The sequence below is a fragment of the Gymnoscopelus microlampas genome, assembly GCF_963454915.1.
Source record: "Gymnoscopelus microlampas genome assembly, chromosome: 5".
In the NCBI taxonomy this organism is placed as follows: domain Eukaryota; kingdom Metazoa; phylum Chordata; class Actinopteri; order Myctophiformes; family Myctophidae; genus Gymnoscopelus; species Gymnoscopelus microlampas.
This window is the reverse complement of record NC_139942.1, coordinates 16,856,124-16,870,795: the sequence shown is the minus strand read 5'-3', so window position 1 is coordinate 16,870,795 and position 14,672 is coordinate 16,856,124. Positions and strand designations below refer to the sequence as shown.

General features: G+C 39.8%; 1 protein-coding gene across 2 annotated transcripts; it reads right to left on the bottom strand.

The window, feature by feature from the left end:
- Positions 1-7,856: 7,856 nt before the first annotated feature.
- rgs1 (regulator of G protein signaling 1) lies at positions 7,857-11,335 on the bottom strand. Of its 2 annotated transcripts, none has more exons than XM_084058510.1 (4): positions 11,247-11,335; positions 10,835-10,914; positions 9,568-9,734; positions 7,857-8,206 (listed from the first exon to the last, which is right to left on the bottom strand). In XM_084058510.1, the coding sequence occupies exons 1-4, from the start codon at positions 11,255-11,257 to the stop codon at positions 8,030-8,032; spliced, it is 435 nt and encodes a 144-aa protein (XP_083914636.1). In that variant the 5' UTR covers positions 11,258-11,335; the 3' UTR covers positions 7,857-8,029. The 2 variants fall into 2 exon arrangements, with proteins under 2 accessions (XP_083914636.1, XP_083914637.1); XM_084058511.1 differs by having other exon boundaries at positions 10,835-10,895; positions 11,147-11,264.
- Between the last annotated feature and the right edge of the window lie 3,337 nt (positions 11,336-14,672).

Sequence of the window (14,672 nt, the reverse complement as noted above, 5' to 3'; positions counted from 1 at the left end):
CATGTCATGAAAGGTGCTATACAAATAAAGTTTAATATTATTATTATTAATACACATTTTGATTTAAACCATTAAGACTGGGAAAGCATGTGTCATTTTTTTTATTTTAACCACTTTAACCATTATGTTATACTAGGGCTATTCAAAAAAAGCAGAAAATATAGAGGACATATAAAATATTAAAATATAAAAAAATAAAAAAATAATCTCAAAATATGTTGTTCCAGAGATCCCCAGAAGCAAAGATTTGAATTACAAACGTTAAAAAAATATGTATATATTCAAAGATTTTCACACATTTTCACATTTTTTTCAAAAAATAGCAGTTCTACAAGCTCATAGCGCGGCACTCGGTGCCGCGCTATGAGCTTGTATATCTGCTATTTTTGAATAGCCCAAAGAAATCTTAAAAATGACACACAGCTGCGTTCCCGGTCTAAATGGATTAATGGGTCAAAGTGGTGTTGTTATAACTACTTTCCTCCATTGCTTCATCGGGCACTATTTTGTCTGCATGTGTAGACTCTGCGTTCAAATTCTCCTAAATGGAACCGTTTACTGTATCTGCTTTCCTGTAGACAGTGCACTTGTTTATCAGGTGTCAGCAAGCGAGCAAAGTGTGTCACTTCCATCCACACTGTTTGTATGAACAGGAAGTGGAGAGCAGTGGCGTAAAGTAACTAAGTATGTAGGCCTACTCGAGTACTGTACTTAAGTACAATTTTGAGGCATTTCTTACCTTACTGGAGTATTTCCAATTTTCTGTACTTTTTCTTCTACTCCACTACATCTCAGAGGCAAATAATGTACTTTTACTCCACTGCAATTATTTGAAAACTTTAGTTACTAGTTACTTTGTAGATTTGGATTATTATTACAAAACATACATTAACCACTTCAGCCCCTATATACATTTCGGCCATTTGAAAATAGCCAATCTGTAGATCTGCTATTTTCATGCATTTGAAAACTTGTGAATGCATAATGAGTACTTTTTACTTTTGGTACTTTTTAAGTACATTCTGATGCTAATACTTTTGTTCTTTTACTCAAGCGCATTTTGAATTCCGGACTTTCACTTGTAACGAGTATTTTTGTATCGCAGTATTGATACATTTACTTAAGTCAAAAATTGGAGCACTTTTTCCAACACTGACAGGAAGTGGAGAGCGAGACAGGCACTCACTCCTATTGGCTGTTGAGAGCACTGGAACTAGGTGATAGGTTATTATTTTAGAACATATCGTCGCCGTGGCCCAAACCTTGTATCTCCATGTTTATTTATTCTTTATTGTTTTGTCCTAAATGTATGGCCTACTTTGTCACACTACAGCGTCAGGCAAAAGTAGCCTATAGCAAAGATTCGCCGATCGACAAGCGCACAATGCATTGCATCGCGACGCATTGTGCGCTTATATATCTAATATTTGTGGGTGTTTTTTTGTATAAGTACATAGAATAAGAGGAAGTGAAAGTGGTTAAGTCCGTCTGTGGGTGTTACATATATATATTGAACCACTGAAAATATTAACAAGAGCTTGTTGACTAAAATGCATGGATGGATCCATCAGATCACAGACTTTTTCTTTCTTTTTTTTTTTTTACATTTTCCGGAAAAGATTTGGACAGTGGCGGAAAAAGTACTCACATTCTTTACTTGAGTTAAAGTATCAATACTGCAATATAGAAATACACTGTTACAAGTAAAAGTCCAGAATTCAAAATTTACTTGAGTAAAAGTACAAAAGCATTGGCACCAAATGTACTTAAAGTAGCAAAAGTAAAAGTAATCAAATGTTTGAAAATAGCAGATCTACAAGCTCACAACGCGTCGCGATGCAACACGTTGTGAGCTTGTAGGCTAGATCGGCTGTTTTCAAATAGCCTATAGGTAGGTATAAAATAGGGCTGCAGTGGTTTATGTATGTTTCATAATATCATAATTTATATCTGAAAAGTAACTAGCAACTAAAGTTTTCAAATAATTGTAGTGGCGTAAAAGTACAATATTTGCCTCTGAGATGTAGTGGAGTATAGAAGTAAAAGTACTGAAAATGGGGAAAAACTCCAGTAAAGTATAAACTCTTCAAAAGTGTACTTAAGTACAGTACTTGAGTAAATGTACTTTAGTTACTTTGCACCACTGGTTTTAGGACATACAAGGTCTCCACCCGACGGCGACGATATATAGGTTATATTTTTTTACAACAGAAGAGGGCTAGCGCGCCGCGTAGCTTCTGACGGCTCGTTGTGACAGGTGCTCTTTATCGGGGCAGCAGGTGAAGACATACGACGCAGAATCCGGGACGTCTTCGCTGGATAAACAGTCCCCATAGTGCAAGCAGAGAGAGGCTGCACATGTTCTGGGGGACTATTTATCAAGCAAGACATCCTGGAGTCTGTTTAGCTGATGTTTATGTTTCTTTTGTTTCCTGTCATCTCTCTACAGCGCAGTTTTTTTTTAGTAAAGCCAGCTCATTACTGTACTTCAAAAAATGTATTCGTTTGCGTCGTCTTTGAAACTTTTTCTTTCGCACTATCTTGACGTTTTGTCTTCCCACGCCCACAGAGAGGTTGCATGTAACGCGAGTTTTTCGACACTCAGGGGGAAGTTGCGGTTAAGGCTGTGAAGTACAGATGTAAGCAAGCACTGGCGGCGGCATAATCTGATGATCCATTCAGCAGTCGCTCAACACCAAAACATCCAAAACAAAATGTCCTACTGACAGTCTGGCACGGTCACATGTGAGAAACCAAACAGTTCCCACTTCCACTTTCCCTACGCAGCAACTCACTCAAATGTTTGATACCAGATACTCCAGGATGACACACTTAATACCTATAATGCAAAAGTAACACATTTTGTTTATTTTTTTAAACAAAACAAGATTCACACTCCTTTTGTGATTTTAGCATCCAAAGTATTTGAATGTCATTAAACGTCCAGGTTTCCAACAATATAGAAAATACAGTCTAATATATATATTTTTGGACTGGCTGCTGTGTGTGTGTTTTCTTTTGGCCTGGTTTGCATGCCATGTTTTACATCGCTTAGGCATGCAAAATAGTAGCTAGCTATTACGATCAGTGATGTACTTCAAAATGCACAGTCCAGACCTATTGCGGGAAACGAACAGAGAACTGGGCACTGGAGAGCACTGTGGCCTGCACACTGTTTGGGGGAGAACTGACCCCATTTCCCGTATTACATTTTAGGCCCCATTTCTAATCGCTCGTGAACAATGAGGCACATTGTCGGCATTCAGCATTTACATTTACAGCAGTATGCATTTTGCCCTCCATAAAGCATCCATAAGATGCTGTGTTCAGAATACATAATAGACAGACAGACAGATGGACGGAAATGTGAAAATGTCATTTGAATCCTAAAACAAGACCAGGAGACCTGGTTCTGCCAGACCCAGAAGGAACAAAATCCTAGCAGGCAAGTGAGGCAACACACCTACAAACCACTTTATAAGTTAAAAGTCTAAATAATTTTAGGCATTTTGTGTTTGTGTGTGTGTAGCATTTTGTGTATAGGGGTATTTGGTTGTAGATTTGTGTATAGGCTAGACCAGCAAACATTCCAGTCTGATTACATGCACCTGTCCCTTGTCAGTCAGTGCACAGAATATGGGCAGAAGGGCTTTGAATCCAGCATTTCATAAGTTTAGGTAATTTACTATGCTGCTTGTGTAGTAATAAATCTCTGAAATAAGTTATGCAGAACAACAAAATTGCAACAACAAAAAAAAGTAATCCAGCGGACAACAGCAATACGTTTTAAATGAATGTAATGCAATCAACTACAACAAAGCCATATTACTGTATCTGTTGCCCCTGGTGGTTGAAATCTGAAGCGTTCCTGAATGGCTGGGGAGGAAAAGAGGGACAGACCGACCGACCGACAGACAGACAGACAGACAAAGCCTCCTGTAGGCCAGCCCCCTGGGTCTGGCAATTATGAAAATATGTAAACTTTTTGGCGGATGTCTGCATGGTCACCCATAGCCATACATAAAGATACTAATTAAAATAATTCAACGTCATGCTTAAGACCACGACATAATACAGATTTACACAGGAGCCAGTGAGCATAAGTGCCCAGTTCTCCCCTGGGCCCAGTGCCCAATAGTGCCCAGTTCTCTTGTATTCCAGACACCCTCACCTGCCAACGTTGCACACAGACTACAATGCCAAAATGTTGTTCGCATGAACAGAAAGGGAGTTCCACTGCACATCAACCAGCTAAAGTTAGGCCGGTACAGGTGCATCACACAGGCAGGACAATAGCACCAGAGGTGAAAAGGCTATATGCACAGCAGCCGTATTGGAAAGAAATTGGGCCCCTTCCTCACTTCCTTCATAGGTGTTACCAATGATTCTAATGAAGGCTCTGTTCCACGTAGTGTAGCACAGCGGTTCTCAAACATTTGAATCCATAACCCCCCATAACTCTCAGAGTTACATGCACATCCATAAGGGGCCATTTGGAACCCCCTCAAGGAACCATGAGGGTCCCCGGACCCCAAATTGAGTGTTTCCAGTGAGCCAACATGCCCAATATCAGCACCCTGACTCTGTTTGACCAGAGTGGAACAGGGCCTAAATTAGAATCATTGGTAACACCTGTGAAGGAATTAAGTTAGAGGCCCAATTTCTTTCCAATATGGCTGCTGAGCCTATTTGATGCGTTTTTTTATTAAATTATTAAAGTACACAACAATGGGACGTTTTGATGTGTGTTACATTAATGTAATATACAGTACATCGAAACGTTATTCCAAGACTGTGTACTTTACACCTTCATAAAAAAAGGCATTAAATTAATCCGGGCTGTTTTGTGCTTAATGATTTTTGGAAATATTCATGCGATCAGTGGTTGCATGAATATTTGCAAAAATCATTAACTACCATGAAACATTCAAATATCTCCACCAACCCAAACTCAAAACATTGCTTCTCTGTGGAAATCCGGCTCTTTGCACCACGAATGCAATTGAACTGGGTCTTTGAGGCCAAAGACTGCAATATTAATTCGCCTGCCATTTCAAGCCCAAAGCCTCACTTTTATGCTTCACATAATGTTATAGGCCTAAATTAAGCCTTATTTTATGCAGCGCTGCTTTCATCTGTGGATGAGGCTTTTTTTTTTGCTGTGAAAACATACAGTATCACACAAAAGTGAAAAGTCACTTCAAATGTGGTCGCAATAAGCAAAGTTGTGTCAGGTCTTTTCTCCTTGCCCGTGCATTGGAGCTGTCTACGCTCCAGTTGCTATGACACTGTTGCCATCTGGTGTTTAATAGACTACAAGGCCAGATGTACACACAACAGGCATTGGTGGAAAGTAACTCATTAGATGATATACAGTACACAAATACTGTACTCACGGTTCTTAGCTACTTTAATTGAGTATTTCCATTTTAATGTGTCTTCAAATTTCCGCTCCACTATTTTCACTTTAACATACAGATGCACATTTTGCTGCTGCTATAATTCTGTGCATGTGCTACATAATACTAATACTTATGAACATGTATTTTTCATGCAGGATATTTCCTTTGAAGTATTTTTACATTGTTGTTTTGGTACTTTTACTTACACAAAGGATATGAGCACTTCTTCCACCTCTGCCCACCGGCACGTTTTGCATCTCATTCAAAATGGCCACACCCAAATGTCAACATGACACACCTGCAGTCAATCTGTCTATTTTGAGATAATTAAGGCACACTGATTTGGTGTATATAACTACAATAGAGCTTTTCCATTTCACAAAATCTGAACAATGTAACAATAGATTCATAATCAATTTTAATTGTAAATATAAATTAGATTTGACTAACCAAATCTCATAAGACAAAAAAGTGGATAATACTATTTACAATCAGGAATTCATTTGGGTATTGAATTTCGTGGACGGAGGGATAAGAAAGCATTATCAATGAAGAATTGCGTTGCTGTCGGGCAGAAACCTTGTATCTCCATATTTTAACTTTTTATGTTTTTTTTTGTAAATTCATGCCCTACTTCGTCATACTACAGTGTCACACAAAAGTTGCAGAAATAGCGATCTGCCAGCTCAAAACGACTATCTGCTATGTTTTGTCATTTTTGAATTCGACTCCAGAAAAGTAACAGTTTCGGAGGTTTGCAACCTGACAGCAACAATATTACTCATTGTCCACACAGTGAATAGATACAGTGTAAGACAGGGGTCTTCAACAGGGGGTCCGGAACCCCTAGGGGGTCTTCAGAGTTACTACAATTTTTTTTTTTACCGTAACCACTTGAACCCTAGCATCCCTTTTTCTGAGGAAAACTTTAGCCAAAAAAGCAGATCTACAAGCAGATCTACAAGCAGATTGTGAGCTTGTAGATCTGCTATTTTTTTGGGCAAAGAGGTTTGGTGTGTAGAGCGAAAAAAGAGCAGAACAAGTAAACGAAAAAAGTTTAATCTGAAACACAATTTTATACAATATAGAGGGGGTCCCTGCTTCATCTCTCTCTCAGCTAGGGGGTCCTTGGCCTGAAAACGTTGAAGACCCCTGGTGTAAGATGTTTATGTACTCCTAAAGGGTCCATTTTTACACTCACAGAGTTACAGTAAACTAGCACTCAGGATCTTTGCTGTGCGCACACGGGTGCACAAACACTGTTCCTTTCTCTACATAGGGATAGTGTAGGCTATAGGGCGTTGGTTCTCAAAGTGGGGTCCGGGCGGGGATCCCCAGGGGTCCTTGGGGAGGTTTTCCAGGGGGTCCCCCAGGGGTCCCCCAGGGGTCCTTGGGGCGGTTCCAAGGGGGTCCCCAGGTAAAGTAGTGAACATAGCATCAACACATGAAATTCTTTGAAAAATATTGAAAATGTTTGGAAAAGTTTGAATCATTTAGATTTTCTTTACACAGATCTTCTCTTCTGGGGGTCCCTGGCACAAAACATTTTCAGATGGGGGGGGGGGGGGGGGGCTTGGCTTGAAGCAGTTTGAGAACCACTGGTATAGGGGCAGTGGTTCTCAACTCGACCACCAGGGGGACCACCAAGTGACCCTTTATGGATCCGTAACTCTCAGAGCGTACAACATGGTTCCAGTTGCACGCTCTGAGAGTTAAAATAACACTGATGATTTTACAGTGTAGATTGGGGTTCCCATTAAAAAAGGTATAACATCGGGGTCTAATGCATATCAAACTGTGGGTCCTTGAAGTGAAAACGGTGGAGAATCACTGGTAGGCCTATTATGGTATTAAAGCAGACATTTGTGAGAGGAGTCAGCGGGCCTGTTTACCCCATTTAGACCAGGAACGCATCTTTGTCATTTTAGATTTCTGTGGCTATTCAAAAACAGCAGATCTACAAGCCTCGTAGCTACGAGCTTGTAGATCTGCTATTTTGTATTTAATCGTGAAAATGTGTGCAAATCTTTGAATTTGCACACATTTATATATATTTTTTAAAGCGAACAACATTTGTAAATTATTTTGTTCCAGGGACCCCCCCATAAGCAAAGATTTGAGTAACAAATGTTCGCTTTCAATATATTCAATGTAGCGACCAGGATTACTACATGTTTTTGTGAGGGTATTAACTACGGGGAGAATGTGCAAATCGTTTTTTAATTTTTAACTCAAATCTTTTCGAAAAGAAAAAAAAAACTTCTGCTGTAATATCAGCGGTTCTCAAACCTTTTTCATGTCAAGGACCACCCAAAAGGAAATTTATTTGTCCGTGGACCCCCCCCATGTCAAAATATTTTGTTCCAGGGAGCAAAGATTTGAGTTAAAAATGCATATATTCATATTTGCACAAATTGCATATATTCATATTTGCACAAGTTTCCACGATTAAAAAAAAAAAAAAAAAAAAATGCAGATCTACAAGCTCATAGCGTGGCACTCGGTGCCGTGCTATGAGCTTGTAGATCTGCTATTTTTGAATAGCCACAAATAAATCTTAAAAAAACGACACATAGGTCTGCGCTAATCCCGGACTGAATGGGCTATAGAGAGAGCGCCACAGACATTCACCTTTCCTCCGCCCTCCTCAGGAGGCCTTGGTAGACCTCGGACTTGAGGAAGCGCGGGTAACAATCTCGGGCCATCAGGCTGTAGATGAGCTTCTGCGCCGTGTCGAACGACGTCAAGGTCGGCTGGGAGATGTTTTTCGTGATGTTCTCCCGGCTGCCACAGTCGATGTTGATCTGCATTTTTGGAGAAACACAATAACATAATACAAATTCCAACCGCTCACCTCAATCAGCTCTCTCTGTCCTTGTTGCTAACCACTTATTAGCCCCCGTTGCAAAAATGGATACAATAGACCCCTTAACAGACGACGTCACACTGGTTGCAAGCGTCATACTGGGTGCAAATGAAACCCATTCTGTCAGGTCTCGCTAGAGCGCGCAGCACTAGCCAACACACAAGAGGGGGTTGGGGTGCAACAGGTTGAGAATTGATTGCATGAAACAATCACCTGTGCATCCAGTCTCAATGTTGGTAAACAAATAATTGGTCTAGAGCAAACGATGAACGTGATGGGACACGTTGTGAGTTTTTAGATCTTCTAGTTTTGTTTAGACATTTTTTTGAATGTTTAGAATTTCCACCTATAATCACATGGCCTAAAATGGGGACGCCAGCATTAAAGGTAGGGTAAGTGATATTTTTTCTTTTTTTTCCTTTTTGTTAAAAAGGCTAAAGTACTACATTCTGATAGTAGGCTAATCATTGCTACAGAGCGTTTGTTCGGTCACAGGGGTCTCTCCAGCTCTTTAGTAAACAGAATATAGTACATTTTCAGGTAGGTGACAACATTTAAGCCAATCAGGGGAGAGTGCTGAAAATGCATTTTCTGTTTAATAAAGAGCTGGAGAGACATGGAGACTCCTTTTACTGAACAAACACTCTATAGCAATGAGTAGGCCTACTATCAGAATATAGAGCTATTTAACACTTATTTTAAAGTAAATCACTTACCCTACCTTTAATATTGTTATAACTTCAGAACCTCGAAACAACTCGTATAGGACACTTGAGGTGAAAGATCGCACAAGAGTTAAAGGAGTAGTTCACCCAAAATAACTTATTTTCTATCAATTACACACCCCATGAAGCATTGAATTCCTGGCGATTTTGGGTTTTTTATCACATTCCTAAGCCAATAATTTGATGACCGGCGATCTCTCCGGTAGGAGACACAAAGAGACTCCTTAGTGTCTCCTAGTCCTACCGGAACATTAGCATCTTTATTATTATAATCAAATTATTGGCTCATGTGATAACAACAAAAACATCTCCATGAATTCAACGCTTCACGGAGTGTGTAATTGATAGAAAATACGTTTTTTTTTGGTGAACTATACTCCTTAAAGGCAAGTCACTGCACCCTCTTTTCCATTGCACTGTATCAGATCACAAAATCACACTTTTTAATAAAACCTTCTCTCTCAAATCGGGATCTGTTAAAAAACAAACAAAAAAACTTCAAAGCTTTACTTTCAACTTCCTACAAGCCTTTTGGTTGTTAAAAGAGAGAAATAATGAGGGTATATACTGTTACCTGTCTAGGAGCCTCTGTTTGGACAAACTCGGAGTAGATCCTGTTCGCAGTAGAGATCATCTCGGGGATTGTCTTGATCTTCTTGTAATCTTCACAGGCCAGCCAGAAGAGGATGTTCTCCTCGCTGTACTCGGACTTCAGGAACTCGCGGAAGGCTATCTGGCCGGCTGCAGACCACACATGGGGAGAAGAAAGGTATACCAGAATCAGAAATACTTTTATTGTCACACCTTAATTACTTATACCCTCTTAGTGATATGGACCCGAGTTGCAACTGTACGTGGCCTGCTCTTGTTTCCTTCTACACCAGTGGTTTTCAACCCTTATCATGCCAAGGACCCCTAAATTGATATACATTTGGCCACGGACCCCCATCTGAAAATGTTTTTTTTGTGCCAGGGACCCCCAGAAACAAAGATTTGAGTTAAATGTCGCTTTTAAAAATATATACATGTTCAAAGATATGCACACATTTTCAAGATTTTTTCAAAAATAGCAGATCTACAAGCTCATATACATGAGCTTGTAGATCTGCTATTTTTGAATAGCTAAAGCTAAGTGGTTAAAATGATTGTGACGCTATGTTAACTCATTTCTCTGGGGACCCCCTGGTACGCCCCGAAGGACCACTGGTGGTCCCCGGACCACTGGTTGAGAACCACTGTTCTACGCCAATCTTTTTGCCAAAAATAGATGATCTACAAGCTGATAATGCATCGCACTGTGACACGTTGCGATCTTGTAGATCTGCTATTTTTGGTGGTGTTTCCCAGAATAGGGAAAAAATAAAAGTCCCGGGCCCGAGTTCAATAATAAAAAACAATACAACAACAGCACCCTCACTATATAAAAAGGCATCAACACCTAATAAAATGTACTTTATTTTAAGTGGTATAGTGAGTAGTAGTAGTAAGATTGTACAGTATAACAGCTACCAAGGCAATTGGATTGTGCATGTCTTTTAGCAGCCTTGCCTTTGACAAGAGAAAATCTGTTCTCCCCCCAAAGTAGAAATGTATATCCACTTAAACCACGTTGTTTGTTGACCGGGGGGTCCCCCAGGGGCCTGTACTCGGCCGCCTTCTTTTCCCCCCTCCAAACAAAATCTCTTCACTGCAGAATAAGCCCCAATCTACAAGCTCACAAAACGTTGCTGTGTGATCTTTAAGATCTGCTATTTCCGCCGAAATGTTTGCTCATTTTCACGAACGTTCCATTAGCCCGGAAAAGGGATGCTATAGGGTTCGTGCGGTTAGAATGTCCTCACCTTTACAGCCCAGGACCTTGTCCACGGATTCACTCCAAGTCTCAACGTCATCAAGCGGATCCTTGGGAAAGCAACACAATCTACCCTTGAAAAGAGCATCAAGATCTATCACCAGTCCAATTATCAGTGAAATGCACACTGGTTGCTGCAAAATATTGCTAGCATGCTGACTCGTAAATCATGTCCAATATGCCATCTATAATGAATTAATTAGTATATTAATATTTTATCAATCTAATGCAATTGGTACTTAAGGAGCCACTTTTACGACCTATGCTATGATATACTGTGCCATGCGAAGATGAGACTTACAACGAGGCTCCCTTGTGTATTCCACATTGCCGGCTGTTTAAGCTGAAATCCTGAAGAAAATGGTTAAAAGGGCCCTTGAATCAAGTATGGAGGAACTCACTTTATGGCCATGTCCGTGTCCTCTCTGAGCCCGGGGAGAGAATAATAATGGTTCCTGCCAGAGGGTCAAGATCAGCTGGTGATTGCTTGGATATTAGGGAGTCAAGTGACTGGACTGAAGTCTAAACGATGCGTTCCCCCACATGAATGGAATATATGGAAATCGGTATATGCAAAAGTGTTGTTGTCGGGAGAGACGGGGCATCCCTGGCCTGCATGACCACCAAACGCCTGGGAGAGGGCTCGTTTATTTTTTTGTTTGTCCAACCCGAGCATTATTATGATCATAAATACATTTTCGAAATACATTTTCGTTGAAAAATAGCAGATCTATACGCTCACAATGCGTCGCTTCGTGACGCATTGTGATGCAATACTCCAGAAAAGTAATTAATACCTCAACATTGTATTTAAGTACAGTACTTGAGTAAATGTACCTAGTTACTTTACATCACTGCGTGCACACACACACACACACACACACACACACACACACACACACACACACACACACACACACACACACACACACACACACACACACACACACACACACACACACACACACACACACACACACACACACACACACACACACACACACAAGAAGTAAATAATATGTTTTGGAGTAATATTAAATGTTCAAGATCAAGATAACACATCTTGATACAAGCGGTAGGCACCGAAAAATGTATTCGAAGATTTAAAAGCTCGATAGGATTAAATGGTTATAAAATCCACAGAGGGATCCTGACCATAAACAAATACGGCAACGAGGACAAGGCCCTACATCCTGCCCTTTGCATATCTGCTGTTTCCATAATTTATCAGTGCCAGGCGAATGCCCAGATATGGTAATTGCAGGTGGCCTCAGACCACAGCCCCCTTGTCCAATAAGAGTGGTTCTCAAAGTGGGGCCCTGGGACCCCCAGGGGTCCTTGAGGGAGTTCCAGGGGGTACCCAGCTAAATGATAGATAGTTAGGAACCAAATGGACCCTTATGGGTCTGTAACTCTGAGAGTGCACAAATGGAACCAAATGGACCCTGACGGGTCCATTTGGTTCCATTTGCACACTCTCAGAGTTAAATTAACATTGATTTTACAATATAAGTTGGAGTCCCAGCGATGGAAATGCCATTAAATGAGGGTCCGCAGCCTAATGCATGTCAAACTGGGGGTCCTTGAAATTAAAATGGTTGAGAATCACTGCTAGAGCCGTACAAAACATCTCTTATGGGGGTCCCTGGCATACATTTTCAAATGGGGGTCCGCGCGCTAATAAGTGTCAATTTGGGGGTCCTTGACATGAAAAGGTTTGAGAACCACTGCCCTAGGGGTTTGAGAACCACTGCAATACACAATGACCCATCTCTAAAAAAAAAAGATGATGCAATCTAATGAAAGTTTTTGCGCGTTCATAAACGAGTTAAACTGAGGTGCACAAGGCCTTTGGTTTTGGACAACTGAAAGATCTCTGTGTGCTTTGAGACGTTTGTAAAGTCATTATTTACATTATTTACATTTAGTTGTTTGTTAGATAAAAGATAAAGGCTGAATCTCTCTGTGCATTCATACTTGTTCTCAGATAGTACACGGACAAGGTCACGTAAAATGGTTATTTTATGGAAATAACTTTTTAACCACTTAGCCAAATTCTTTTACTTTGTCGTAAGGGTTGTGTCGCACAGTGACAGTAGCCCATCTAGAAGCTCACAGCGCGTCGCATTACGCTTGTAGATGTGCTATTTCTTTTTAATAGAAAATCTAAATATAGAAATCTTAGAATGTTTTGCCTAGAATGACAAAATAGGGATGTTAGGTTGAAGGTGGTCAAGCTGTCATCATTCGTCTCTGTTCTGCCATTTCGGGTTCGATAATTAAATCCACAGCCTTTAATTTCTCTTCTAAAGGTCCTTACACACCGGCGAAAATAGCGAATATACGCAAAATTCGGACTCGTTCCGAATAATTAAAAGACGCTTTTTCGCTTCGCTTTTTCGCTTTTTCACTCCATGTACGGAGCCATTGACTTTATAAGGTTTAAAAAAAAAAACGCATTATTCGCACGAAATAATCGCCCCGGTGTGTAACAACCTTTACTCTCCACGATTAACTTACAAAAAAACTAATTGGCCATGACCCCCCTCCCCCCTTTCTGTTTTTCACAATGATTTAACATTTCTGCATTACTGATGACTTAGCATTTAATATAATGACCAAATAAGTAAAAACAAACAAAACAAACACACACACAAAAATGCCTTGTCAGTTAATACAGCGCAGCTTATGGTGTGAGTTGTCATATTGCCACCATGACTCAGCTATTCTGTAGAGGGATGTCCTTTACGTGACCTTCAGTTGTACACAGTGAACTCTAGAACACAGTACTTTGGGTACATTGTCCCGGTACAATTAGAATACAGCCGTGGTGGATGGTAAATAAGTACATTTACGGTATTCAAGTACAATTTTTTAGATTTTTTTTAGATACCACTACAATTATTTGACAGCTTTAGTGAGTAGTTACTAAAAACATTTTTTATTTCATTTATTGCAAAACCCTATTTTACACTTCAGCTATTCGATAATTGCTGATCCACAAGCTAACCAGCTTGTACATCTGCAATTAAAAGGCAAAGAGTTTAGAGGGGGAAAAAAGGAGGGGGCTAAGTGCGGAACCTAGTGTACAGGTTTAAAGTCTTTTTTTTTTAAGTAGTAGTTTAAGTACTATATATTCTGATAGTAATCATTGCTACAGAGCGTTTGTTCGGTCACAGGGGTCTCTCCAGCTCTTTAGTAAACAGAATATAGTACATTTTCAGGTAGGTGACAACATGTAAGCCAATCAGGAGAGAGAACTGAAAATACATTCTGTTTAATAAAGAGCTGGAGGGACATGGAGACTCCTTTTGCTGAACAAACACTCTATAGCAATGAGTACTATCAGAATATAGAGCTATTTAACACTTAACCAAAGTAAATCACTTACCCTCCTTTAAGTGGTTAGATAAGTACAGTACCGTATTACCACAATGTAGAAATACTATATTAATATTACAAGTAAGTCCTGCATTCCAAATGTTACTTGTGTAAAAGTGCAAAAGTATTAGCATCAAAATATACTAACAGTATAAAAGTAAGTATGCTGAATGGTCCATTTCACAATCATAATTGGACTGTAATTATGAATGCATTAATGTGTTCACTTTAACGTTACAGCTGGTAAAGGTGGGGCTGAGTGTAATAACTTTATGTGCTGCTGGACATTTTAAACTATAACAATACATAATTGATCAGTTAATGTATGTTTTGTATTAATAATCTAAATGTGTAAAGTAACTAAAGCTGTCAAATAACTGTAGTGTAAAAATCAGTGTTCAAATAAAACTACCTAAAATTGTACTTAAGTAGAGAACTTTGAGTAA

Coding starts and splice junctions, on each gene's coding strand:
- rgs1 (XM_084058510.1), bottom strand. Junction 9,735..10,834: donor CAAGGTCCTGGGCTGTAAAG/GTGAGGACATTC, acceptor TGTGGTCTGCAG/CCGGCCAGATAGCCTTCCGC. Junction 8,207..9,567: donor AAACAGAGGCTCCTAGACAG/GTAACAGTATAT, acceptor CCAAAAATGCAG/ATCAACATCGACTGTGGCAG.